This window comes from Chlorocebus sabaeus, chromosome 10 (assembly GCF_047675955.1).
Source record: "Chlorocebus sabaeus isolate Y175 chromosome 10, mChlSab1.0.hap1, whole genome shotgun sequence".
NCBI classification, from domain to species: domain Eukaryota; kingdom Metazoa; phylum Chordata; class Mammalia; order Primates; family Cercopithecidae; genus Chlorocebus; species Chlorocebus sabaeus.
In genome coordinates, this window is record NC_132913.1 from 77,961,147 (window position 1) to 77,985,974 (window position 24,828).

The 24,828-nt window shown below is 39.2% G+C and overlaps 1 protein-coding gene across 6 annotated transcripts in view; it reads left to right on the forward strand.

Annotated features, from left to right (window-relative positions):
• The first annotated feature begins 27 nt into the window (after positions 1-27).
• Positions 28-24,828, forward strand: part of NAB1 (NGFI-A binding protein 1) — a 43,308-nt gene continuing 18,507 nt past the window's right edge. The window contains exons 1-5 of one of the 6 annotated variants that reach the window (XM_038001836.2): positions 330-542; positions 1,046-1,180; positions 10,628-11,465; positions 21,186-21,319; positions 23,950-24,001. In XM_038001836.2, coding sequence (XP_037857764.2) covers positions 1,134-1,180; positions 10,628-11,465; positions 21,186-21,319; positions 23,950-24,001 — 1,071 coding nt within the window. In that variant the 5' untranslated portion in view covers positions 330-542; positions 1,046-1,133. Of the gene's footprint in view, positions 146-267; positions 543-1,030; positions 1,181-5,678; positions 5,759-10,627; positions 11,466-21,185; positions 21,320-23,949; positions 24,002-24,828 lie in introns of those variants that run through there. The other 5 variants (XM_038001834.2, XM_038001837.2, XM_038001840.2 and 2 more) reach the window with 5 other exon arrangements.

A 24,828-nucleotide genomic window follows, 5' to 3' on the forward strand; every position in this document is an offset into this window, starting at 1 on the left:
AGGGGCCGAGCCCCGGGCCCAGCGGCCGCCCCCGCCCCCGCCCGGCGGCGGCCCACGCCGGGATCTGCGTCACTCGGCCGCGCGTGGGCGGGAGCCAGAGCGGCGAATGTAGCAAGAGCGGAATCTCCCAATGTGACAGCGCGGGGTGGGGGAGTGGAGGCGGCGGAGGCGGGCGGGGGAGGGGGAGGAGGGTGCAGCCCGCGCGGGGAAGGCAGGGTAGGGGAAAGCAGGGGAGGGGAGGGCAGGGCGCGGCGGGGGAGGCGCTGCCGCCGCCGCCGCCCGCGCGCCGCAGCCCGGAGGAGCCGCCGCCGCGGCCAAGCGAGCGCCGTCGGGGCGGGTGGGCGGGAAGAAGCGGCGGGCCCGAGCTAGCGGGGGGAGCAGAGAGAGCGCGCCCACCACCTTCCCTTCCCCCCTCGATGGGAGCGGGGGCGTCCCGGCTCCTGCAGCCGCCAGAGGAGGGACAGCCGGGGGCCGTCGCTTCGGAGTTGGGGCTGAGCAGTCCTCGGGGAGAGCGCGCCAAGACCGCTGCAGCCGCTGGCTGAGTACGTACCGAAGCGGACGGTCGCCACTCCCGGTCCGCCAAGTGCGGGACGCTTTCGCGGCAGAGCGGCCGCGGGCGAACTTGGGGCGGCGGAGTCGCGGGGCCGCGCGGGCACTTTGGGGGCGGTGTCCGGGGAGTGGGCTCCGCGCGGCCGCCGCCGGAAGGAGAGGGCGGCCCCGGGCTCGTGTGGGCGATTCCCGGAGACATTCGGTGTGCCAGGGCCGCGGGGAGCGCGGCCCTGACTCGTGCATTTTCCCTCCGAGAAAGCTTGGGGTGCCGAGTCCGTTCTGCTAAGGGGGCTGGGGGTGTCTCGCGGCGCTCGGAGGAACCGTGGGGCGCTGTGGGGGTGTGCGATGTGGGTTGTGAGCGCCAGCCCCAGAGTTTTGCAGTCGCCTTTGTCAGGGCGGTCTTTTTGTTTGTTTACTTTATAAAAGTGCTGCACTTACCGTCTCGATTTTCTTCTTGGGTATCCTCCCCTTGCGAATGTAGTTTTCTTTTTAAAAGCGGAAGGAGAGTTTTGCATGGAAGAGGCTTACAGAAACTTGGCACTGAGGTGCAGGGAAGCGAGAAACTCTTTGTGCCTCTAAGGCCGATGAGGAATTTGCAAACATGTGGGACGTACAAGCCTTGGATGCAGAGGTGTGTGTGTGACCTTATCATGGAGAAATCCTGAAAATACTGTCCAGTCTTTGTGGTCTGCAAGCTCAGAGTTTCCAAAGCTTGAGTTAGGAAACGACACTTCTGATGAGCCTGAATGTTGAAGGATATTGAGGAAAGGGATAGTTGAGATGGAATATGCATTTGTAGATGCTGCAGACCAAGTTTTGCAGCAAGTGATCGGGAGGAATCGTAGAGTTGCATGTACTTACCCCTCGCTTCCTGAGATTCGGGAGGCACCGAAAATTTTGGGATGGCTGTTAATTTAAAATTTCATCTGAAAGAGTCGATTTGGAGTAACTTGTCACTACCAGTTGGTTTGCCAGTGACGTGTCTGCCAACTCAAGGAGTGCAAAGATCAGAAGCTGAAAGAGGAATTCTCAGATCTTGTTTAAAAATATTTTGGCAGTTTTAATAGATAATATGAGATTGCATAGGAACAGAGGAACCGAATTTAAAATAGATTAGTCACGTAGGAAATGCTTAGCTGTTGTTAAAGTATTCACGCAATGACTTACCTTCCTAGGTTTTCACTTTTTTGAAAATTTTTCCCAGAACAACATACTCAATTATGATATTTCATAATCTGTGTGTGTGTTATGAGAAGTATGAGAAGAGAAGATGCATAGGATTTGCTTTTTCTGTTTTGGGTGGAGATTGAGCTTTTCCTGAAGACCTGAAAGAGCTGCTTCTGATCTAATCTGAGTGCCAGTAAAAGTGGCTCTTAGATGAAAGGCTATCTTTTTCTCCTCCATATTTGTGTCCTTTAAGATATTTAATACTATCCTTTCATTTTTAAAAATATATTTTGTCATCGGTATTAACATACAAATAAGGATTTTCATGAGACTTTGTAGATGGCTGCCTAGGTCAGCCTTTTTTATCCCTGATTTGGTATTAGATATTGGAACATTAGGTCTTGAAAGAAAATTTCAAGGAACTTCTGGAAGAAGCGTTCTTGTTTCAATTTTATTATTTTTGCCATTTTGCACTAAAGTTAATATGTCATTTCGCTATTAAAAATTTTTCTTGGCTCTGATGGTCTCTTGTTACTTGTGAAGGTGTCAGTAATAATAGTAATAATGAAAACATTGAGGCACTGTAGATTTTTATTTTATCCTGCCTGCTAATTATGAATGTAATTCAAATGACAAATTCTTAGGATTACTATGGCTGTTACAAGGACGTTTAGTAAGCTTATATGTCTAGTAAATAACTTGGTCTATCTAATAAATACTTTATCTCATCTTATTTCAAAATTATTAATTCAATTGAGCAATCTCTTTTTTGTAAGTGGCAAATAACATCCACTGTCGTATGAGAAAGTTAATAGATGTTTATTCTCCTTAGAGAAACAGTGAAAGCATTAGGTATTTTCATCACGCTATAGCTAAGAGCCTATTGGTTTATTAAATATTTGGGGGGTTTGCACCGTGGATGCTTCTTTGAAAGAAAAAAATTATAAAGTGGGGGACATCTTTGACGAATTTGTTAATGAACTTTAAATGTTTAAAGTTCAGGTTGGATGAAAACAGAAGTATGTCAGTTTCTAAAGAAAATATAGACACGGGGTCTCGCTATGTTGCCCAGGTTGGCCTCAAACTCCTGGGCCAAGGGATTAGCCCACCTTAGCCTCCGAAGTTACGTCAGGTTTCATTGGCCTAAGACTTAGGACTCATTTATTCCATTATAACAAGCCTGGAGCTGTTTTTTGTGAGTGCTATTTATGTGCATTTTTGGAAATGAAATCTTTATAAAATTTACCTTTAAATGCAAAGCTGTGTTTTGGATGGAAGTGACCATTTTATAATATGTTTTGAACAGTTTAAGATCATGCTAATGTGTAATCAACCCATCTATGCATATTTCATTGTGGAATTTGCTAAACATATTATAGCATAAATAATACCCACTTGAGCATAATAGAAGGTTGCTAGCCCCTTTGCTTCGAATTTATTTTTATCTTACCTGCTTGTTTTATCCTTTTCAACAATAGAATGGTACAGTTACTATATTAAATGCAAATTCCCTTTCTGATCTGACATGTTCAATAAGTCATACAACAGAATATACTCCTTAAACTTAATAATGGAATAAGTGAGAAATTTGAGAAGTTGATGCTTGGAAAAAATAGTGATCCTCATCTTGTGAGAATTCACAAAGCTAAAACATACCATTAAGCTTTCAAAGAGTGTCATTTCTCACTACATTGTATTTAGGGGGTGACCCATTAATTTGCATAGTATATTAATTTAATGATTTTTACAGAGAAACTTCTGAAAAGGTGAAAAAGCTTATAAATATTGCCTGCATACTCTGTACTCAGTGGGTACTTAATGTTTGTTAAATGACTTGATGGTAGGTTGGTTGAGGATTTCCAGCCATTATATGAAATGCTAGTATTTGCTTATTGTTATTATAGTTAAATGAATACATAGTTATTTAGCAAAATAAATCTGGTTTAGTTTTTTCTAATTTTGGCAAGTAAATTTAATCTCACACTGACAATTTTTATTAAAATTTTAAGGTGTCTCTAATTTTTTTTTTTGAGACGGAGTCTTGCTCTGTCGCCCCAGGCTGGAGTGCAGTGGCGCAATCTCAGCTCGCTGCAAGCTCCGCCCCCCAGATTCACACCATTCTCTTGCCTCAGCCTCCCGAGTAGCTGGGACTACAGGCGCCCGCCACCACGCCCGGCTAGTTTTTTGTATTTTTTAGTAGAGACAGGGTTTCACGGTGTTAGCCAGGATGGTCTCAATCTCCTGACCTCGCCCGCCTCAGCCTTCCAAAGTGCTGGGATTACAGGCTTGAGCCACTGCGCCCGGCTCTAAAATTTTTTCCAACTTCATTCGGAGTTTAGAAACAAATCAGTAAGAGATGACATTTTAAGTTTCCCAAATTACCCTCAATTCACTAGAAGGTATATATTTAATTCATAGCTAAGGTCCAAAAGTGTCTTGATTTATATGGTACACCGCTTACTAATATGTGCCTAGGTAAATCATTTGGAACTTGAAACACACATGCGAGTTAGTACTTAGGCCAACCTTGCAATCTTAAGTAACCCATAAAGTGTAGCTGAACTCCATTTAATCATTTTAGCTTGAGTTCTGGGTTCTAGGATGAGAATAAAAGCAAAAATAATTAATTGCATAGAGCAAGCTTGTCCAACCTGAGGCCTGTGGTTGCACGCAGCCCAGGAGGGCTTTGAATGCGGCCCAATGCAAATGCGTAAACTTTCTTAAAAATTATGAGGCTTTTTTGCCATTTTTTTTAAAAGCTCATCAGCTATCGTTAGTGTATTTTTTGTGTGGCCCAACACAATTCTTCTTCCAATGTGGCTCAGGGAAGCCAAAAGATTGGACACCCCTGACATAGAGGCTCATCCTTCCCTGAGTCAGATTCTTGCTTTTTATAAACCTTTTCAGTTTCAGCCTCTGGTGTACCCATTTCACCCTTCTCCTAGGCCCCTGTACCTTCAAGCTATACTCTCCTAAACTTGGACTACTTCAGAGGCTCTAAAAGTGTAGTCTTTCTGTCCTCATATTTCCTATTTTCATTGTCCCCATTTCCCATCTCAGTATTTCATTAACGTGCATCAGATCTTGTCTAGATGTTAAGAGGAAAACAATCTGGTGGAACTAATTTACCTTAATCTGTAAATGACTCATGAGCTCTTAACTCTTTCCAAGGTTTTTCACATTTTTTGTAAGTCTGTAAGAGGTTGCTATTGACTCAGATAATTTTAAAGTAAAAATTGCAGGCTGCGTTGGGGGAAGGAATTTCTAGTCTTCTGCATAAATAAGTCAAGCCTTACTAGGATTTTGCCCTTGGTTTCTTCCCACTCCTGGAGGCGTGTGCATATGTGTATTGCTATATATGTTTGTGTATGTGTATATAATAATGATTCCCATAGCATGGAGGGGAGAAGATGCAAGAACAGTGATTATAAATCCCTTTGACTATATGGATTATTAATGAGATAGATATTTGATGATGACTTACACCGTGTTTATAGGAACAGAGAAGCAAAGACCTAGGATCTCATGACTGAACTTGAATTCTTAAAAGGCAGGTGGTGGGGCCAGACTCGATCCATGATATATAACACTAACCACTTGTAGTTCCTGTATTGGGAGAGCATCTTTTGCTTTCTTGGGAGAATAGCCATGTTACAGGAGTGCACCATATAGCTTTTTAAGAAAGAACAAGTATTAAGGATGAGAGAATGAAAAGGATTGTAGCTAAAGTAACAGGATGCCCTGTTATTGGATAGGCAATTCATTGAGATACCGGTTTACACAGAAGGCCTCCGTTTTGGAATATGAAAGGTTGCTGATCAGATTCTGACTCAGACATTGGGTTTCATTGCACAGCAACCTTTCCAGAGATGTTATTTATCGTAGAAACTTTGCTAGGAATAAAGGGGGACAAAAGAGTAATGAAACCTAATTCTGCCCTCGGGGTGCTTATAACCTAACAGTGACTTGTTCTGCAGAGCCAGGCAGGTTGCCTTCCTTGGGCCATGACTCCTTCACAGCTGCACAGCATTTACCACATCGTGTAAGTCTCTGCTGCTCGTGTTTCTCCTTGCTGTTAACTGACTCTCCATGAAGAGCTGTCTTTCCTCTGTTCCCCGGAACTGGCTTAGTTCATGGTGTGTTTGAATAAGTTCAAAATATAAGAGAGACAAAGTGTTGTGGAGTTGGGAGAAGGGCGAGGACAGCGGCAGCCAGGGGTAGTGGGAAGAACATTTTGGGAAAGGCTGTGGAGGTTGGAGGGAGAGAGGATACCTGGCACAGGAGCAGGGAAGTGGAATGCATATTTGAGGAACGCCTAATGTATCTGCTTGGAACAAGTATATGGGCATGTTAAGGAACAGAGAAAGGCTGGAAAGAGATAGGCTTGGGTCTGGGATGCCTATATGAGTAGTTTGGATTTCTTTATGCACTAGTGGAGAAGTTTGCAATTTTGTAAACTTAGCATTGCAGTGCGGGATCTATTGAAGGTGAAGTAGCTTTTTTCAAAGTTGGGGCAAGAAACAATGAACACTAGAATCTGGTGCTTTTGAGGCAGAGAAAGAAGTGGTGTAGCCTAAGGACATGTAGATTTGAGGAAGAAAGAACCAAAAGCAAAAACGGAATCCAAACTTACTTAAATCCTGGAAACTGAAAGACTCGCGGTGCAACTGAAAGAACTAAGAGAGTTGGAAAGAAGTAGACTTGGGAATCTGGAAGAGGGGAAGAAAATGAGAGAATGTACTTGCTTTCAGACACATCAGATTTGAGGTGTTGACAGTGCCCAGGTGGAACGCCAAATTACAGTTTAGAAGAACAATTTGGGCTGATGGTTCTGAACTTTTCAGGTGTGAGGATAGCTTTTTAAATAAATAATTGCAAATATTCATGACTACTTTTAGTATTTGTTTTTTGAGAATACATATAAAGACAAAACAAAACTTCAGTTACACTTTTAAGTGAGTTTTATTTTACTACATAACAGAAGTGTCTGTTTACCTTCCTTTGCAAAGTAGACGTGTGTGAGAGGCATCTTTTTCACTCAGCAGTCAGTGCTTTGTGTGCATTTGGATTTGAGAACACTTGGAGCCACTCCATGGCCCTGGTCCAAGCTACAGATACAGATTTGGAGGTCATCTGCCTATAGGGATAATTAAAGCCTGGAAATGGGTGAGATCATCAAAAGAAAATTATGGGCACACAATAGAAAAGAGATGCAATATTAAAATTTGGAGAATTCTTAGAATATAATGAGAGAAAGAAGGAAAAACAAATAATACAGCATTACCAAAGTAAGGCGAAGAGCATCTCAAGGAGTGTATCAGAGAGATTAATGAGAGAGAGGCCCAGAGTTTGGATAGAATGGTGAGCCCAGAAAACAAGCTGGCCTGAGTCAGGTTGGAAGGAATGGTTCTTCTTTTCCCTAGTGACAAAGGCCTCTGTCCTATCAAAAAATCCTCACATCCCAGCTTGGAGACCGTTAGGGAAATTTTGTTTTTCATAGCAAAATAGCAGTTGACCAGTACTTTTGTGGGCCAGACTAGCTCCTTCCTTCACTTGGCACAGTTGGAATCTGGCAGGTGACTGATGCTACCCTGTAAGGAGCCAAAGTGAGTTTTAAAAAAAGTTTTGTAACAAATGATTACTGTGTAAAAGATCAGTGAATAACAACAACAAATGGTCTTAATGCATTGTTTAATTCCTCTTCCCCGACATCATTGGGATTCTTTTCATTGGACTGAGCAGGGGGAGGAACATTTAAGCTAGTGGAAGTAGAAGTTTGCTGTACATTGGCAGCAAGGCCTCAGAGTTAACTTTTGAATGCAGTTAACGGGTTTCTCTTAACTGGAATTCGTTGAAAAATCAGACTCAGAGTGGTCGTTCCAGGATATCTTGAAAAGGTCAGGTAACAGTAGTTTTCAGCTGAGTAGATTTACAATACTATAAGCTACCTGTATGTACCATGTTAAGGACCCATTTTATATTTACTTCAGATTGGAGAGATACAGGTAGAAGCTTTCTTTTGACTTATTTGACCTTCATGTTGAAGCATTAATGATTACAGATTTTGTGAAAACAGAAAATCTTGTAAAAGTTTTCGTTCAAATCACATCAAGTTAATGTATGAAGGGGTGGGTGTTTAAATTACCACAGCAGGCTTTGGAAGGAAACTGAAACATTCTCTTAAAGCAAAAGCTTAGTAGGAAAACTCCTTTCCCAGCAGTAAGTGTGGGCCTCTAGAAAGCCTCCAGGACCGAATCGGTTACTTAGTTATCTTGCATCTGTTATCTTGGCTTTGGAAATGTACACTTGGTCCCATCAGTCTTTATGGAGATATTATATTCATAACTACTTTCTTACCCATACAGAGGGCTTTCTCTTAAGAACTAGGGGGTTTCATATTTTTTAAATCGGTAAAGATGAAAAAGGATAAAACTTGAAAATTGTTTTCTAAAATCATTGCCTTATCTCAGAAGAACAAAAAGAAGCTTGGGTGTTTTCGTTCTTAAGTTTCTCTTTTGTATTTGTCTAACATAGATATTTTTTTCTTATTGCTCATAAAAAGATTAAAAAGCATTTTTCCAGATTTCCTCATGTAATCTCTCCTCTATTCCATAATGTGAGAAGTACATATGGTGAGTTAATTGATCACCGTGTAAACCTTGCAAAGTTACAGTCCTCTTATTAAAAAAAAAAAAAAAAGACTGTGTGTGTACTACTGGGAAGCCCCCTGTCTTGGAACTTCTGTGTCTTACACAGTCTATTTTGATCGTGTGTATGTATATACACATTATACATGTCCTTTTTTTTTTTTTTTTTGTATTCTTGCATCGAAAGCTTATGGAGGAATTGCATGAGGTATACGATAGGAAAGTAAGTTTCTTTTCTTCCACTTCCAACACTTTATAGCAGGCCTTCTATTTGGTATAGTGTAGTTTAATATAGCTCTGAACTTGGGTCTGTAACTCCTGAAAGCTCTGTTGTTGTGAGTTAGTGCCCAGGTGGGTGACAGACTCTCCCTGGAGTGGAAGGACACGCAGAGCCTCCTTTAGGTGATTTAGAAGATGCAAGAACGTTTTTTTATCAAGAGTACTGAGGTGGCATGAATGTGAAGGTTGACCTAAAGAATTACGTGGATCATCACAGGACCTGTAGGAGTTTGTGGTGCCTGGAGGATTTATTAAGTAGGAATCTTGTGCAGTTTGTCAGATTTGCCTAATCATGGGAGTCTCCTGAGATGCATCTCAGGCACCTGGGAAACTGTATTTTTCAAAAGCACCCCAGGTGATTTCCTGGATGTTAGTAGAAGCTACTGGGCCCTAATTCAGCCTTTGTTGTCTTTTGGGAAGTCATCAGGTAACCTGGTTATGCCCATACTCGCCCTTGCAAAGAAAGAGACATCAAATTTGAGGAAGTCAGAACAGATTGTGGATGACACACAGGTTCCAGGAGATAGGGCTTCCAGTAGTCAGTGTTTAGAGTGGTAGGGACACCTATTCTCCTGGCTTGGAGTGGCTGGGACTAGAATTTTGTGTAGCATTCTGATTGGTGGCAAAAAACAAAAGTCCCAAGTTCGGTGACTTCTTGGCTTCCAGGGATGTCCCCGTTAACTATTACTGCATACTGTCAGTTGAGAGTGGGCCTTCCATTTTTCACTGATGCACATGTTCTTTTAGCCTTCTGTTGTTTTCTCCATAGAGGGCTACAGGGTACTTTTAATCCTAAGGGTGCATTTGATTACAAGTTTATTTGTTTCTCTTAAATGGAAGTACTTGGCCAACTCCTCTTTGTATGTGGGAGGTCTCCAGGCAACTGTGAACAACTTTTAAAGGCTGCTAAGAGGTCAAGAAGTACTTTGCTGAGTCTTGTTCTGTCTCTTTAAAAACAGACTTCTTTGTCTTGCTTGAGGTCTAAAAGTATGTTTCGTCTTTGGCTCTGTCTTAGGCTTTGTGCCGCTGCTTTGGAGGGATCACCCACCCTCCTTATTTTATCCTACAGCCCTCTCCCTAATACATAGTTAGATTCTAGTCTATTATTTTGCATGCAGGGCCGTTCTACATAAGCATTCTACCCTGTGCCATGTGCGAATGCCATGTGTTTGAATGGGAATCCCATCATCCTTATTTTTCTGTGTCCCTAATGCCTGTTAGATTTCTGAACTCTCAGATGTAATCTCATAGTCACCTGTAACTCTCCTTAAACCACAGACTACAAATAAGCGGTAACTGTTTTCTTCATCAATAAATGTCAATAAAGGGTAACTTCCTTCCTCACTTAGATCTAAATGATCACCAAGTCTTGTCACTTACTTGTTTGACTTTTCTCTACCTCTTCTTTCTTGATTCCTAAATATACCACCTTCTATTTCTCACCTCCAATTCATACTGAAAGCTATCTTCCTCTGCCTGCCAGGCTCATCTTGCTCATTTTTTCTCCATAAAATGGGAATAACTGTACCTGTGTCACAGGGCCCTTGTGAGAATTAAGACATGTGTAATGTAAAGTGTTTATTGTATTGCCTGGCACAAAATAAGTATTCAGCAAATGGTAGCATCCTCTGCTTCTTACCTCCTGCTAAATTTGATTGTCTTTCACTCCACCTGCTTCCATACCTTGGCAGTAGCAAAGTATATAGCCAAAAATATGGGACATGGAACCCTTGGTTTGAGCCTTGGTTTGAACCTCCAGATTCCCGCTTACCAGTTATTCTCTTTTGGGAAAATAAGTCAGTTTAGTTACTGACCTATAAGATTGTTAGGAGTGCAGAACGAGATAAAGTATGTAGAGAGAATGCTGCCTTCACAGGCAGTCACGATGCAGATGCTTCTTGTTTTTGTTCTTAAAACCTGTACCTATTTGGTGTAAGAAGTTTGAAGCAAGTATGATGAGTTTTTACTTTTTTTTTTTTTGGCAGGTTAAACCCATCCAGAGTAATGGCTGCGGCCTTACCCAGGACCCTGGGGGAGTTGCAGCTGTATAGAATATTACAAAAAGCCAATCTACTTTCTTATTTCGATGCCTTTATCCAACAAGGTGGTGATGATGTCCAGCAACTCTGTGAAGCAGGAGAAGAGGAGTTTTTGGAAATCATGGCACTCGTGGGCATGGCTAGCAAGCCCCTTCATGTTAGAAGGCTGCAGAAGGCTTTGAGAGACTGGGTCACAAACCCTGGGCTTTTCAATCAGCCGCTGACTTCCCTTCCTGTCAGTAGCATACCCATCTATAAATTACCAGAAGGATCACCGACATGGCTGGGAATATCCTGCAGTAGTTATGAAAGGAGTAGCAATGCCCGGGAACCTCATTTAAAAATCCCCAAATGTGCTGCTACCACCTGTGTGCAGAGCTTGGGACAGGGGAAGTCAGATGTGGTCGGGAGCCTAGCACTGCAGAGTGTTGGTGAGTCCAGACTCTGGCAAGGGCACCATGCCACCGAGAGCGAGCACAGCCTCTCCCCAGCAGACCTGGGCTCCCCCGCGTCCCCAAAGGAGAGCAGCGAGGCACTGGATGCTGCCGCTGCGCTCTCTGTGGCCGAGTGTGTGGAGCGGATGGCCCCCACACTGCCGAAAAGTGACTTGAATGAAGTGAAAGAGCTGCTAAAAACCAACAAGAAGTTGGCCAAAATGATAGGTCACATCTTTGAGATGAACGACGATGATCCACACAAAGAGGAGGAAATTCGGAAATACAGTGCAATATACGGCAGATTTGACTCAAAGAGGAAGGATGGGAAACATCTCACGCTCCATGAGGTACAAAGCCCGCGTTGTTCTTTCTCTGTGTGTGTGGCATGTTGCTAGTCGTTAGAGATAAATTTGGTAATAGTTTGCCGCAAATGTGATACACTCCCTGAAAGCAGTATTAAAAACACTGAGGTGTTAGCAACACGTAGCTCTTTTGTGAAAATGGACCATATTTATTGTGTTAGGGGTATATTTGTATTGAACTTGAACATGTTTGAGCTTTGGAACTACAGTATGAGGTGACTTTGAGAAAAATGTCAGAATTTAAGCAGTGAAAGCATAAAGTCTTTGCTTTTGAAAGGCAGTTTGTTTTTTAATTAAGAAATAAAACTAGGTTTTAAATATAACTTTTAAAAAACATTTTCGTAGGCTTTTTTTTAAGAAAATAATTTTGTAAAAATAGCAAGAACTTAAAGCAATTCTCAGCTTGCATAGAAAACAATTTGATGAATGTTGGAAGAATTCTTGCTTTGAACATCGTTTTGGTTTGATGTTTGGCATTAAACATTTTTATCTTTATAGTAAGTACTGTAGACATAGTCTGCTTAAGTTCATGTGTGTGTATATGTGTGTATAGACACATTTTCTCCATATAACATATATACTTTATGTGTGTGTATAAACTTTAACATTTACTCCTTTTCTTCTCGTCTATCTGGTCGACACATCATCTTTAAAACTCAGCCCAGAATAAGCTTAAGTGTTTTCTGTTATCTTTTCCTTCAGACAGAATGACCTTTCCTTTCCATTTTTATCCCTACATATACTTCTGTCACAATAGCTTCAACTTCTTATTGTACTTATTTGTGTACCAGTCTGTGCTTCACAGTATACTCTGGGTTTCTTCAACGCAGAGATCATGTCTCCTTCATCTTTATATTCACAGAGTCTAATGTACACAGTAAGTGCTTGGAAAATAAATGTGTTTTCAAAAATTAAAAAGACTATTTCATAGCTAATTTTTTTTTTTTTTTTTGAGATGGAGATCTCGCTCCGTCACCCAGGCTGGAGTGCAGTGAGTGCAGCCTCGACCTCCAGGGCTCAAGCAGTCCTCCCTGCTCAGCCTCTTGAGTAGCTTCAACAACAGGTGTGTGCCACCACACCCAGTTAATTTTTTTTTATAGAGATGGGAGTCTTTCCATGTTGCCCAGGCTGGTCTCAGACTCCTGGGCTCAAGTGATGTGACTGCCTTGGCCTCCCAAAGTGCTGGAATTACAGGTATGAGCCACTGTACCTAGCCTGATCTTTTTAAATAAATGATTTTAGACGTGAATGTTGGAGCTTGAGATCAGATAATTGGTTAGCAGAATGACTTAAGTCATAGCCAGTCTGTGACTTGGATCTATTTTGGGAGTATCCTTTGAACCAGTAGAGGAATCCACTAAAAGGGCTATATGGCTGTCATTAGTAGAAAAACAAAAGGCAAAATGTGTTGGCAATTTTAGTTTCAATTTTAGTTTCATGCTTTAATCTAGTTTTCTTATAATTTTTAAAACATAGCAGATGAAACTCAACAAAGTTGAGTCAAAATACCTGTATTTTTATCAAAATAAGAGTATTTCTAAAAGATTAACAAACCTAGTTAACCTGAGTTTAAAAAAATCACACCCTACTTTTAAAAAATCTAAAAAGAATTATTTTACACTTAGCTTTCGCCAAGGGGCTCTTTGCCTCTTTAGATAAGTAGGTACATATGGTATTTAAGTAATGAGACCGTGGGTTTCCCAAAATAAGGAAATACTCAAAATGAATGCCAGTAGGCTGAAATGTGGGGGTGGGGGCTTTGGAAGTTGTGGCTTGTGTTTTTGAAACTTAACTTAGGCCTACTTGTTTCTTGTGACTCCAGTATGTGAATCTGGTTCAATAATATAGTTTAGAATAAATGTTTGTGAATCAGGAAGCTTTCTTAAAACTAGTAAATATCTAAGATCTTGGAAGAAATGACAGAATCCTCAGGGAATTGAAAGAAGGTACTATTAGGTATATCTTTTAGGTATTATGAGAATTTTGCTTTTTTTCTCCTGATTATTTACAATTAGCAGAAGTTTTTTTAGTTCTTCTAAGTTCCTGAGATTAAAGAATGTTGCTAGTTTGTACTCAATTTCCACATAAGGAATATATGACTTATTCTTAATTCATTGTTGACTTAATCTCACTGTTCTGAGGGTTTTCTTCACATAAATTGTGTGGATACTGTTCTTTTAATCTTTCAAGACATAGAGCTATATGTAGGTCACTAGTGGATGAAATTCAGGAAGCTATCTATACCTGTAAGTTTTTTTCAACTGTTCAGTACATAAGATTATTTTTCTTGTAATAAGAAAAAAATATTTGTTTATATATTTATAATAACATAACTTGTTTCCAAATGTACACCATAAAGAATTATAGAATGACTTGTTGTTAAGCCCCCCCCCCTTTTTTTTTTAAGCTAAAGAATCAGTGATAGTCCTACAACCTGGCTAAGTCCGGTCTGTTATATAGGTGTCAGATTGTGAAGAGAGTGAGTTCTGAGGCTTAGAACCACTCATGTTGCTGGTGTTCGGCAGGTGCTAAGGGACAAACCCAGAAGCAATATCAGAAAAAAGCCAGCAGGCAGCGTTGCATCTATCATAAAGAGTGTTAACAGATAGCAGGTGGTAAACTAGGCAAGCAGTGTGCCCCCAATCTTCAATCAGTGAATGGATGAGGAGAGAGAGCAACTAAAACTTGGGAACAGCAAGGCAATAGAGAATATAGTAACTTGTAATACTCAGAAATGTAAGCAGGTAGATAATTTGGCATTACAGAATATTTGTCAGCAGATAGCAGCTTCTAGTCAAAGAGCTCTAGAAAGATAGGAAGGAGAAGAGGAGAATGTAGTCAGCGGGTAACTGTAGACTGAGCAGAAGAAATTCTGCAGGCATTGGGGTGCTAAGCAGGTTACCAAGATAAGGACCCGGGCCTGTAGAATGAACAGTGATGCCAAGCTTTGGTCAGTTTCCATTGTAGTGCTGAGAAGTCAAGGCTGAGTGTGTCAGAGGAGGCCAGCAATTTCACCTTTGAGAGAGGAGGAATGCTGAACCTGAGAACAGCATATACTTGGACACATTATTAAGTTAGCTTGTTTTATTCTGAACTCTCAATCTCAGAATTCATTGATTTCAGCATCTAACAATTGAAATGTTGGACTTTTCTTTCTGATGATTTTTAAAGACGAATTATGGTAGTCTATTTCTTGAGTCAGTTTTGGTAAGTTACATTTTTCTAAGAATGTCCATTTCATCTAAGTTTTCAAACTTAGTGGCATAAAATTATTTATAGTTTTTTAAGACCTAATATTGACCTAATATTGGTTGTACACTTATCTCTCCTTTGCCCCAAACAACCTTGCCAAAGGTTTGCCCATTGTATTCTTTTTCAGAGATCTGCAAACTAGAATCTATGTGCCCAGTCTCACTCACCTCCTGTTTTTATAAATAAACTTTTATTGGCACACAGCTGGGCCTATTTATTTATGTACTGTTTGTGGCTGGTTTTGAGCTGCAATGGTGAGTTAAGTAGTTGTGACACAGGCTGTTTGACCCGTAAAGCCTGAAATATTTACTCTCTGGCCTTTTACAGAAAAAACTTGCCCACCTCTGATCTTTTTGAAGAAGCCACTGTGGGCTTAGTTGCTATTCTTGCTTGTGCTGTGTACATGTATGTATGTGTCTCCTCTTAGTTATTTTATTGTTCTTATCTAACTTAATTCGGGTGCTTAGTTCATTAATTTTTAGTCATTCTTTTTCTAATATGAGCAATTAAAGTATAAATTTTCACTATGTATTGATTCAGTGTTATTCCCAAAGTTTTGTTATGAGGTTATTATTTTTCTATTTTAATTTTATGATTTATTTTCTGACCATGAGTTATTTAAAAGTGTTTCTTTATTTCCAAATATGAGTAATTTTTTTCCTTAATTATTTTTCCTAATGATTTCTGACTTCATTACATTGAGGGCAAGAGTGCATGGTTTGTGTGATGCCAACCCTTTAAAATTTGTTGCGAGTTTAGTTATGGTTCACTCTGTGGTCTGTGTTTTTTACGTTTGGAAATGGTATCTTAAGCAGTTGTTAGTAGAGTGTTCTGTATGTGTCTGTTCTAACAAGCTTACTAACTCTGTTATTCAAATCTTAGGTTCTTAACTATTTTGTCTGCTTGCTCTGTCAGTAAAAAAAGAGTTGTGTGCTAAACTTTTACTGTGATTGTAGTGTCTGTTTCTCTTTGTATCATGCAATAATCTTATCTTTAATAATGAATTTTGCTTTAAAAAGCTGTTTTCTTTTTTTTTTTTTTTTTTTTTTTTTTGAGACGGAGTCTCGTCGCTCTGTCGCCCAGGCTGGAGTGCAGTGGCGCAATCTCGGCTCACTGCAAGCTCCGCCTCCTGGGTTCACGCCATTCTCCTACCTCAGCCTCCCAAGTAGCTGGGACTACAGGCGCCCGCCACTGCGCCCGGCTAATTTTTTTTCTATTTTTTAGTAGAGACGGGGTTTCACCATGGTCTCGATCTCCTGACCTTGTGATCCACCCGCCTCGGCCTCCCAAAGTGCTGGGATTACAGGCGTGAGCCACCGCGCCCGGCCAAAAAGCTGTTTTCTTTAATGTTGATATAAATACATGAGTTCTCTTTTTGTTAGTCATTGCCTATTACATCTTTACATCTTTTTTTTTTTTTTTTTTTGGAGACAGGATTCACTTTGTCACCCAAGCTGGAGTGCAGTGGTGAGATCACAGCTCACTGTATCCTCGACCTCCCAGGCTTAGGTGATTCTCCCACTCAGCCTCCTGGGTAGCTGGGACCATAGGCATGTGCCACCACACCTAGCTAATTCCTCCTTCCCTCCCTCTCTCTCTCTCTCTCTCTCTCTTTCTCTCTCTCTCTCTCTCTCTCCCCTTCTCTCTCTCTCTTTCTCTCTCTCTCTCTCCCCTTCTCTCTCTCTCTCTCTCTCTATTTCTCTCTTTTTCTCTCTCCCCTTCTCTCTCTCTCTGTTTCTCTCTTTCTCTCTTCTCTCATTCTCTCTTTCTTTCTTTGTCTCTCTTTTTGTAGGGACGGGGTTTCCGTGTTGCCCAGGCTGTTCTCGAACTCCTGGGCTCAAGCGATCTATCTGCTTCAGCCTCCCAAAGTGTTGGGATTACAGGCGTGAGCCACCACACCTGGCCAATTGCTTATTATATCTTTATGTCATCCTTTTATTTTCAGCCTTTCTAATCCATGTTTTATATATATCTTTTATAAATACTAATCAGTTGGATTTTAAAGAACCCAGTCAGATGTTCTTTGTTTTTTAACTGGAACGCGTGGTCCATTTACATTTATTATATGACTAATATTTTGGATTTTTTCCCATTGTTTTATTTGTATCTCCCCTCTAGCCCTGATACACTTTAGTTTTTTTTCTGAGAGGGGCCAGTAATGGTACCTAGCCTTCTCAGTGCTGGAAATGAAAGTCCTGATTGCCTTTTGAGCCTCCCTAACACACAGTTGTTCACAGTGTTTTTGTGCCAACAGTACTTAAAGTCACAATCATTTGATTGTTGGAGATTATAATTTTAACAACCTGTAAAGAAAGTTTTTTTAGGAATCAGTAAATCACTCTTTTTAAGGATAAAGATAACTGTAGTGAGTCCAGTTTTTAAGTCCAGTTATAAAAGATAGAAAGCTAACTTTAAGAGGCCGTGCGTGGTGGGTACGCCTGTAATCCCGGCACTTTGGGAAGCCAAGGTGGGCGAATTGCTTGAGGTCAGGAGTTCGAGACCAGCCTGGCCAACATGATGTAACCCCGTCTGTACTAAAAGTACAAAAAAATTATCCGGGCATGGTGGTGCATGCCTGTAGTCCCAGCAATTTGGGAGGCTGAGACAGGAGAATCGCTTGAACCCGGGAGACTGAGTCCGCGCCACTGCATTCCAGCCTGGGTGACAGAGTGAGACTCCATCTCAAAAACAAAAAGGAAGCAAACTTTGAGAAATCTTTCATATAAAGAAATGAGTGGAATTTTGGTATTTTGGGCTACAAAAAGAGGAAATGGAGGAAATAAGTAAACCAGTAAGGGACAATATCTTGTTACTTTATCCTTTAAACAAAATTAGATTATTGGCATTCAGAAAAAGCTAACAGTGCTGCAGCAAGTGAAGAATTGTTTGGGAATATTTTCATTTTTCTTTTGTAATTATATCATAATCGTTATTGATTTCATTATTAGCAACTAGGGAGCATGAAATCTAGGTAACACTGACAGAACACATGTTTTTAAGGGAGAGTTATTGATTTGTTCATTATTAGCAACTAGGGAGCATGAAATCTGGGTAACACTGACAGAACACATGTTTTTAAGGGAGAGTTATTGATTTGTTCATTATTAGCAACTAGGGAGCATGAAATCTGGGTAACACTGACAGAACACATGTTTTTAAGGGAGAGGCTTCATGAATCAGCTTTTTATTACAACTCGGGGGTGAGCTAGAGTTATTTCTCCAGCCTCAGTTTTTTACCAGGTTCCCTGAGGGCCTGGAGTTTAGTCTACTTTTTTGGTCTGTGGGAGCCTGAATTCAGTGACAATGAATGCGTTGTGTTTATTTTTCTTGGTTTCTGGAAAGGTAATAGAAGGAATACTAGAATATTGTTTTCAATTTGTGTTGAAAAGTTACTTTCTGTGGTTGTGCATAAGCTAGTACCTCTGAAACCTTGTCAGTTAAAACACCTTACTGAAAATCAAGCGTTTCCTTAGTAATGTAGATTTATTAATATGAAAAAGAAATCGCTACATAAAAAGGTATTTGAGAATCCTCTTCAAGGTCATTTAGCTACTGCCATGCTGAAACTGAAGTTGATTTGTTTTGAAAATCATTATTTAAAGTATACATTTCACTTTTAACTCCAATAACATTGTGCCTTTCAAAGGCACTTAGGGGAGGAATTTATCTATTGATGACTCTTTAGGAGGAGGGGAGAAGGCTGAAAATAAATTCTTCCTTCAATTATGCTTTCATATTCAGCTATGGGTTTAAAATAGGAAACTTGGGTTTATTATTATAACTTGCTGTCAGTGGCCAAATTAATTGTTTCAGAACAATATAAATTACAGTTATAAATTTGGGGAGGAGGATGTTAGATGTCTACATCATACCATATACCATAACACATTCTAGATGGTTTAAATACTTAGGTGGGAAAAGTAAAACGATTAGACTAAATTATGGAACATTTATATATTATTAGAGTAGAAAGATTTTTCTGTGCCTGTCACCCACAGCATAGAAACTGTATGGCTGATGACAAACTTTAAAAAAAAAAAAAAAATCTCATTACATATGATGAAGAGTTGATGCTGTTAATAAAGAATTCCTGAAGTTCTAAGAGAACAAAACATTGTAATGAGTCAAAGATGTAAGAAAAAACTTTAGTTTCATAGTCAAAGAGATGCAAATTATAGCCAAATGCTGTTTTAGAAATGTAAAATTGGTAAAGTTTTCAAAAGATAATAACTAGTGTTGGTCAAGATTGTAGGAAATGTACTCATCATATAATCATTGTAACAGCATTATGATTTAGAGCAACTTCTCTGAGGGTAGTTTGGTGGAATGTATAAATTTCTTAAAATTTAGTATACCCTGTGACCTAACAGGTCTATTTGTAGGAATGTATTGCAAAGAAATAGTTGGATATGTGTGCAAAGGTGCACATTTAAGAATCTCTTATGCAGCTTTTTTTTAAATAGTACCTGGAAAACTGGAGGTAGTTCGATGTCCAGGGCGATGGTAGTTTAAATAATATATTGCTGTTTTCTACAATGGAATATTGTATGTGTGGGTAGTAAAAGTGATATTATAAAGGATTTCTCAATTCATTCATCAGTCAACAGATTTATATTGAACTTCCAACCCATGCCAGATGCTAATGTAAACAAGCTGTGTCTCTGTCTTAATACATTGGTAGAAATAAAAAATATACTGAAAAAAGTAGATTACAAATTTGTATGTACATATATATTTAATGTTTGTAAGTACACTGAAATATTGGAATAATGTATATTAGAATATCGTCATTCTGGATGGAATGATTGCATGCTATTTTTGTTTTCAAAAATTTTAAGTAAGAAAAATTCTAAATAAAGATGAGATGCCTGGGTAGGGAGAAAGGGTGACTACAGTAGTCCCCTCTTATCTGTGAGGGACACATTCCAAGGCCCCCAGTTGGATGCCTGAAACTGCAAATGGTACCAAACCTTATATACATTGTTCGTCCCTATACATGCATACCTATGATAAAATTTAACTTATAAATTAGACACAGCAAGAGATTAACAACCATAACTGTTAATAATAATAAAGTAGGACAATTAGAACAATATGCCAGCATTACTGCTCTTGCACTTTGGGGCCACTGTTGAGTAAAATAAGGATAACTGGCACATGAGCACTGAGATATCAGAAGAGTCCATCTGATGACTGAGATGGCCACCAAGTGACTGACGGCCAGGAGTGTAGACAGTGTAGACAGTGTAGATGTACTAGACAAAGGGATGATTCATCACTCGGACGAGACAGAGTGAGATGGCACACAGTTTAAAACTTACGAATTGTTTATTTGTATAATTTTTCATTTAATATTTTTGGGTCACAGTTGACCACAGGTAACTGAAACCTCAGACAGCAAAACTGTGGGTAAGGGGGTACTGCTGTACCTGATTTCTTATGAAAAGGAAACAAGAACTAACACTAACCACAACCTTGTGCCAGGTGTGTCTCCTCATCTGTTCTTGTTAGAGCCTTTTGGGATAGTGATATTATCCCATTTTGCCTCTCAGAATACCAAATACCAAGCCTCTCAAAAGTTTTGCATGTCCAGAGTCATAGCTGATAAATGATGGAGCAGGACTCTTCTCAGGTCTGCCTGCCATCACGTCCCATTTTCTTTTTGCGAATCATCGTGCCTTGGTTAAGTTCATCTTTTGCATATTAAAAAAGTTTGATATACCTCTTGACAATTTCCTGTATCTATTTATATTGACAAAATTATGTGAAAAATTTTCTACTTTGTTAAACAATTAAGATTTTGTGTTTATGATAACAGAATTTTAGTACAAAGTGTTTGGTCAACTAGCAACTCTATATTGACAATATTTAATAATTATTGAATTATGAAAGCGTGGTAGAATTAGATGGATCTTAGAGATTAGTCCAAGACCTTGATTTTCCAATATAGCCCTAGTACATGATAACTCTATTTTTTACTAAGTGATTTGATAAATGTTTAAAATCATATAGTCTTGATTCCTTTTTAAGAATTTTCATGTCAGTTCTTTAAAAATCTGTCAGACTATCTACATTGATTTTTGGTTAGAGAAGTGGTGTCAGCAAATCCTGTATTCTGATATTTTGGTTTTTTTATAAGCAAGATGCAGAATATTTTTCACTTTTTATTTTCCTTGTTGTCTATAAACTCTCCTACCTAACCAAAAAAAGCATATAAATAAATAAAATCAAGATGACTATCGTGATTAATTTGGACTCTGTGAGATGGCAGATTGGTTGATTTTCTTCAGAAATTTGGCATTAGGAATAATTAGGAATAAATACTATTCTGATTTTTGTGAATTATTATTTCATTATATAATGGTGTGACATTCTTATATTTTAAGTGAAATCTTTTGCATTTTGATGAAATTAAAATGTTCTTAATTTTGAAACTCTGTTTTGGATGTCCAGCTCACTGTTAATGAAGCAGCTGCTCAACTCTGTGTGAAGGATAATGCCCTGCTGACACGAAGAGATGAGCTTTTTGCCTTGGCTCGGCAGATTTCTCGAGAAGTCACCTATAAATATACTTACAGAACCACCAAGTAAGTATTTAACTAACTGTCAATATTTTTCCGTTGCTTGATAGAAGTAGAGTTTGAAACACTTGTTGATAGAATAAGCATTTCTGAAAAAGTAGAAGTATGATTATTGTTCTATGAAACTAAACGATGCAGTGACTTTTGAAAACCTTGCTAAGGTGATTTTTGTTGTTTAATCCTCCTCTTTCTCTTTTAAAAGGCATCATTCTCTGGGTTACTATAGCATTGTTCTGGTAGTGGTTTTAGACATTCGTCTCTCACACACACACTTTGGTTTTGAGCGTGATGAGGGGATTTAGTCAGCATTATAGATGTATTTGTACGCCTGCTAACTACATGAACTTGTTGAACTCTGAGGAAATAGAATGGTCCTTTTTGCAAGGTGTTTGCAATCTGATGAGATTAGCTGAACATGTAAAACTACTCTATTGACTAATATCAAGGGAAAATTGAAAGATACTTCTATTACTAGCAAATGGGTTATGGAACACAAGTCTGAAATAAAAAAAACGTGATGTTAGAAAGCAATGGTGGTTTCAAAATTTAATGTAAACACAGCATATTTTTCTTCACCTTATCCTTACTTGAGCCATAAGCATTGTCTACAGGACAGGACCATTTGATTTTGTTCACTTGATTCCACACAGACTCCGATTTCCAGCCTACATTGTGTTGTGCCTGCCACTGCCTCTCTGGATGCAGATGACCACTGCATTAGAGTAACTCTAAGTTTTTGTTGAAAAGCCGCATTCTGAGCACCCTCTCCAGCCCTAATAAATCACATTCTTGGAGGATGGATCCCTGGAATCTGAACTTTCACAAGCATCCCAGAGCATTCTTGTGCATCCTAAGTTTGAAAACCGGCACTATAGGCATTTGCCATCATTACCATTATTTTTCCTAACTCACAGCAGTTTTATTTTCTGCCCTATGTCAGTACCTACGTATTTATAACTGACAAGTGAAATCATGTAGACTAAATGAACAGGGTAAGAATATACAGCACATTCTATGGGATTATTTATGAGGTTTTTTTTTTTTGGAGTTGGATAATCAAGAGCTGATTCACTGATTTTTAATTTTCTTCATTGTATTATACACCATTTTCTTTCTGAGTATTTAAATAATTTTCTTTAATCAAAGTGATACATGTCCACAATTTAAGAAGTCATACAATACGTAAGGCTTTCAGTGAAACTCGACTATTCCTGTGCTCTGCCTTCCCGCTTCTCAGTTCCACGTTCAGAGGCAACTGCCTTCAGTGATTTTTAGCTGTTTCTTCTAGTAGTTACCTTCACCTTTCCTTTTTTTTCTTTTTCTTTATTTTTTTGAGATGGAGTCTTGCTCTGTTCCCAGGCTGGAGTGCAATAGCTCAATCTCAGCTCACTACAACCTCCACCTCCTGGGTTCAAGTGATTCTCTTGTCTCAGCCTCCCAGGTAGCTGGGACTACAGGCGTGCGTCACCATGCCCAGCTAATTTTTGTATTTTTAGTAGAGACGGGGTTTCACCGTGTTGGCCAGGATAGTCTCCATCTCTTGACCTAGTAATCCGCCCACCTCAGCCTCCCAAAGTGCTGGAATTACAGGCATGAGCCACCGTGCCTGGCCTAATCTATCCTTTTAAAGTTAAATGTACTTTAAAATATATTAACACTTTTACATAATTTAGAAGCCACCTTGGACTCCTAAGGTGCCCTCATTATTTTTTACGACTGCATGGTATTGAATTGTGTGGATGTGCCATGATTCATTTAGCCCCACACCCTATTGATGGCTACTGGGGTGGTGTCTAGTCTTTCACTCTAAATAATACAATAAATAACATCATACATTGTATGTTTTGTTGATTCTGAGGTGTACTTTTTCACATTTTAACATCTTTTATATTGAAGTATAATGTAGTTGACGGCTTGTAGTTTAATTTCATAGTGGTACATGAAATAATTATGTGTCTTACCATTGATGGAGCATCATTTTATATATGTGTAGGTACCTCTGGGATACGTTTTCCCAGCAGAGAAATTGCTGGGTCAGGGTAAATACATCTGTAGTTTCTGTAGATAGACAAAATGCATTTTAATCTCATGTAACCATAAACATACATCTTAAATAGTCATTTTAGTCATTTTATCCTAAATTATTCCTACTGAATCATAAAGAGATATCCTCCTTGATTTTTTTTTTTTCATTATGTGATGATCATTAAATATTTATTAAGTGCTAGGTTGGGCACAGTGGCTCATGCCTGTAATCCCAGCAATTTGGGAGGCTGAGGTGGGAGGATCATTTGAGCCTAGGACTTTGTGGCTAGTCTGGGTAACACAGTGAGACCCCGTCTTAAAAAAAAAAAAAAAATTATTGAGTGGCTTTCATACCAAAGCCAGAGGTGGGGAGTTCTTAGGTAGTGGCCTTTTAAAATGTATAATTGTATCTGTACATTCCCCTAGTGTTAATTTGGAAATGATGAAAGATATTTTCTTCATTATTTTAATGTTCATTATGAATATGTCATTTCTGGTGTTGGAGTTTCAGGGTATATATTTTGGTGGAAGATTATAGGCTGAGATGCCTTTGGAATAAAATCTGTTACTTTCTCAAGTTTTTGGTTTTTTTCCTCTCCCCTTTCCCTTAGGTCAAAATGTGGAGAAAGAGATGAATTATCCCCAAAGAGAATTAAAGTGGAGGTATGGTCATATGTTACATTTTCTTATGCTAATAATGTTTGTTTTTGTTTTAAGATCAAGCAAAATCTTAACTAGCTCAGACAAAACAAAAAAGATGGTCCCATAAACTGGTGAAAAATGGCTTTCAATCTTTAAAAAATATAGAATTTTGTAACTTTGAAATACAATATTTACAGTAATTTGAATTAGCAGACCAAGGAAAATTTTTTTAAACTTTTTTTTCTTGTAGAGATGTGGTCTCGCTATGTTGCCCAGGCTGGTCTTGCACTCGAACTCCTGGGTTCAAGTGATCCTCCCTCCTTGGCCTCCCAAAGTTCTGGGATTACAGGTGTGAACCACTATGCCTAATCCAAGGAAATTCTTAAATTTGGTGACTAGTCCAGTCAGTTTATCAAAGGTTGATTTGTAGTTGATGTTTCTTACAGATTTAAAACTTTACTGGTTAAACCATTTCTTTTATAGTCTTATTTACATCATTAGTCATCAAATACAGAGGAGCTAACTTTTCGTTTCTTTATATTAACTATCTAAGGCAAATGATAATTTAGTAACTATAAATTACAGAGACTTTAACTAAAGCCTCTTTTAGAGGGTCATGGTTGAGCCTGCTCTTTTGATTTTAGATTTGCAAGTGGTAAGATGGGAGTTAAGAAAAGCATACTTTTCTTAGGACTCTCAGAACTATAGAATGGTTTCAGAACTATTATTTCTTACAAATACTTTTTAAAAAGTCTAGGTTGCAGCAGAGTGGAAATCTGGTCAGGCGGCTCCTTTCTTTCTTTTTCTTTTAGGCAGGAGATGGAGATCAGTGTTCTCTTAACCATCCT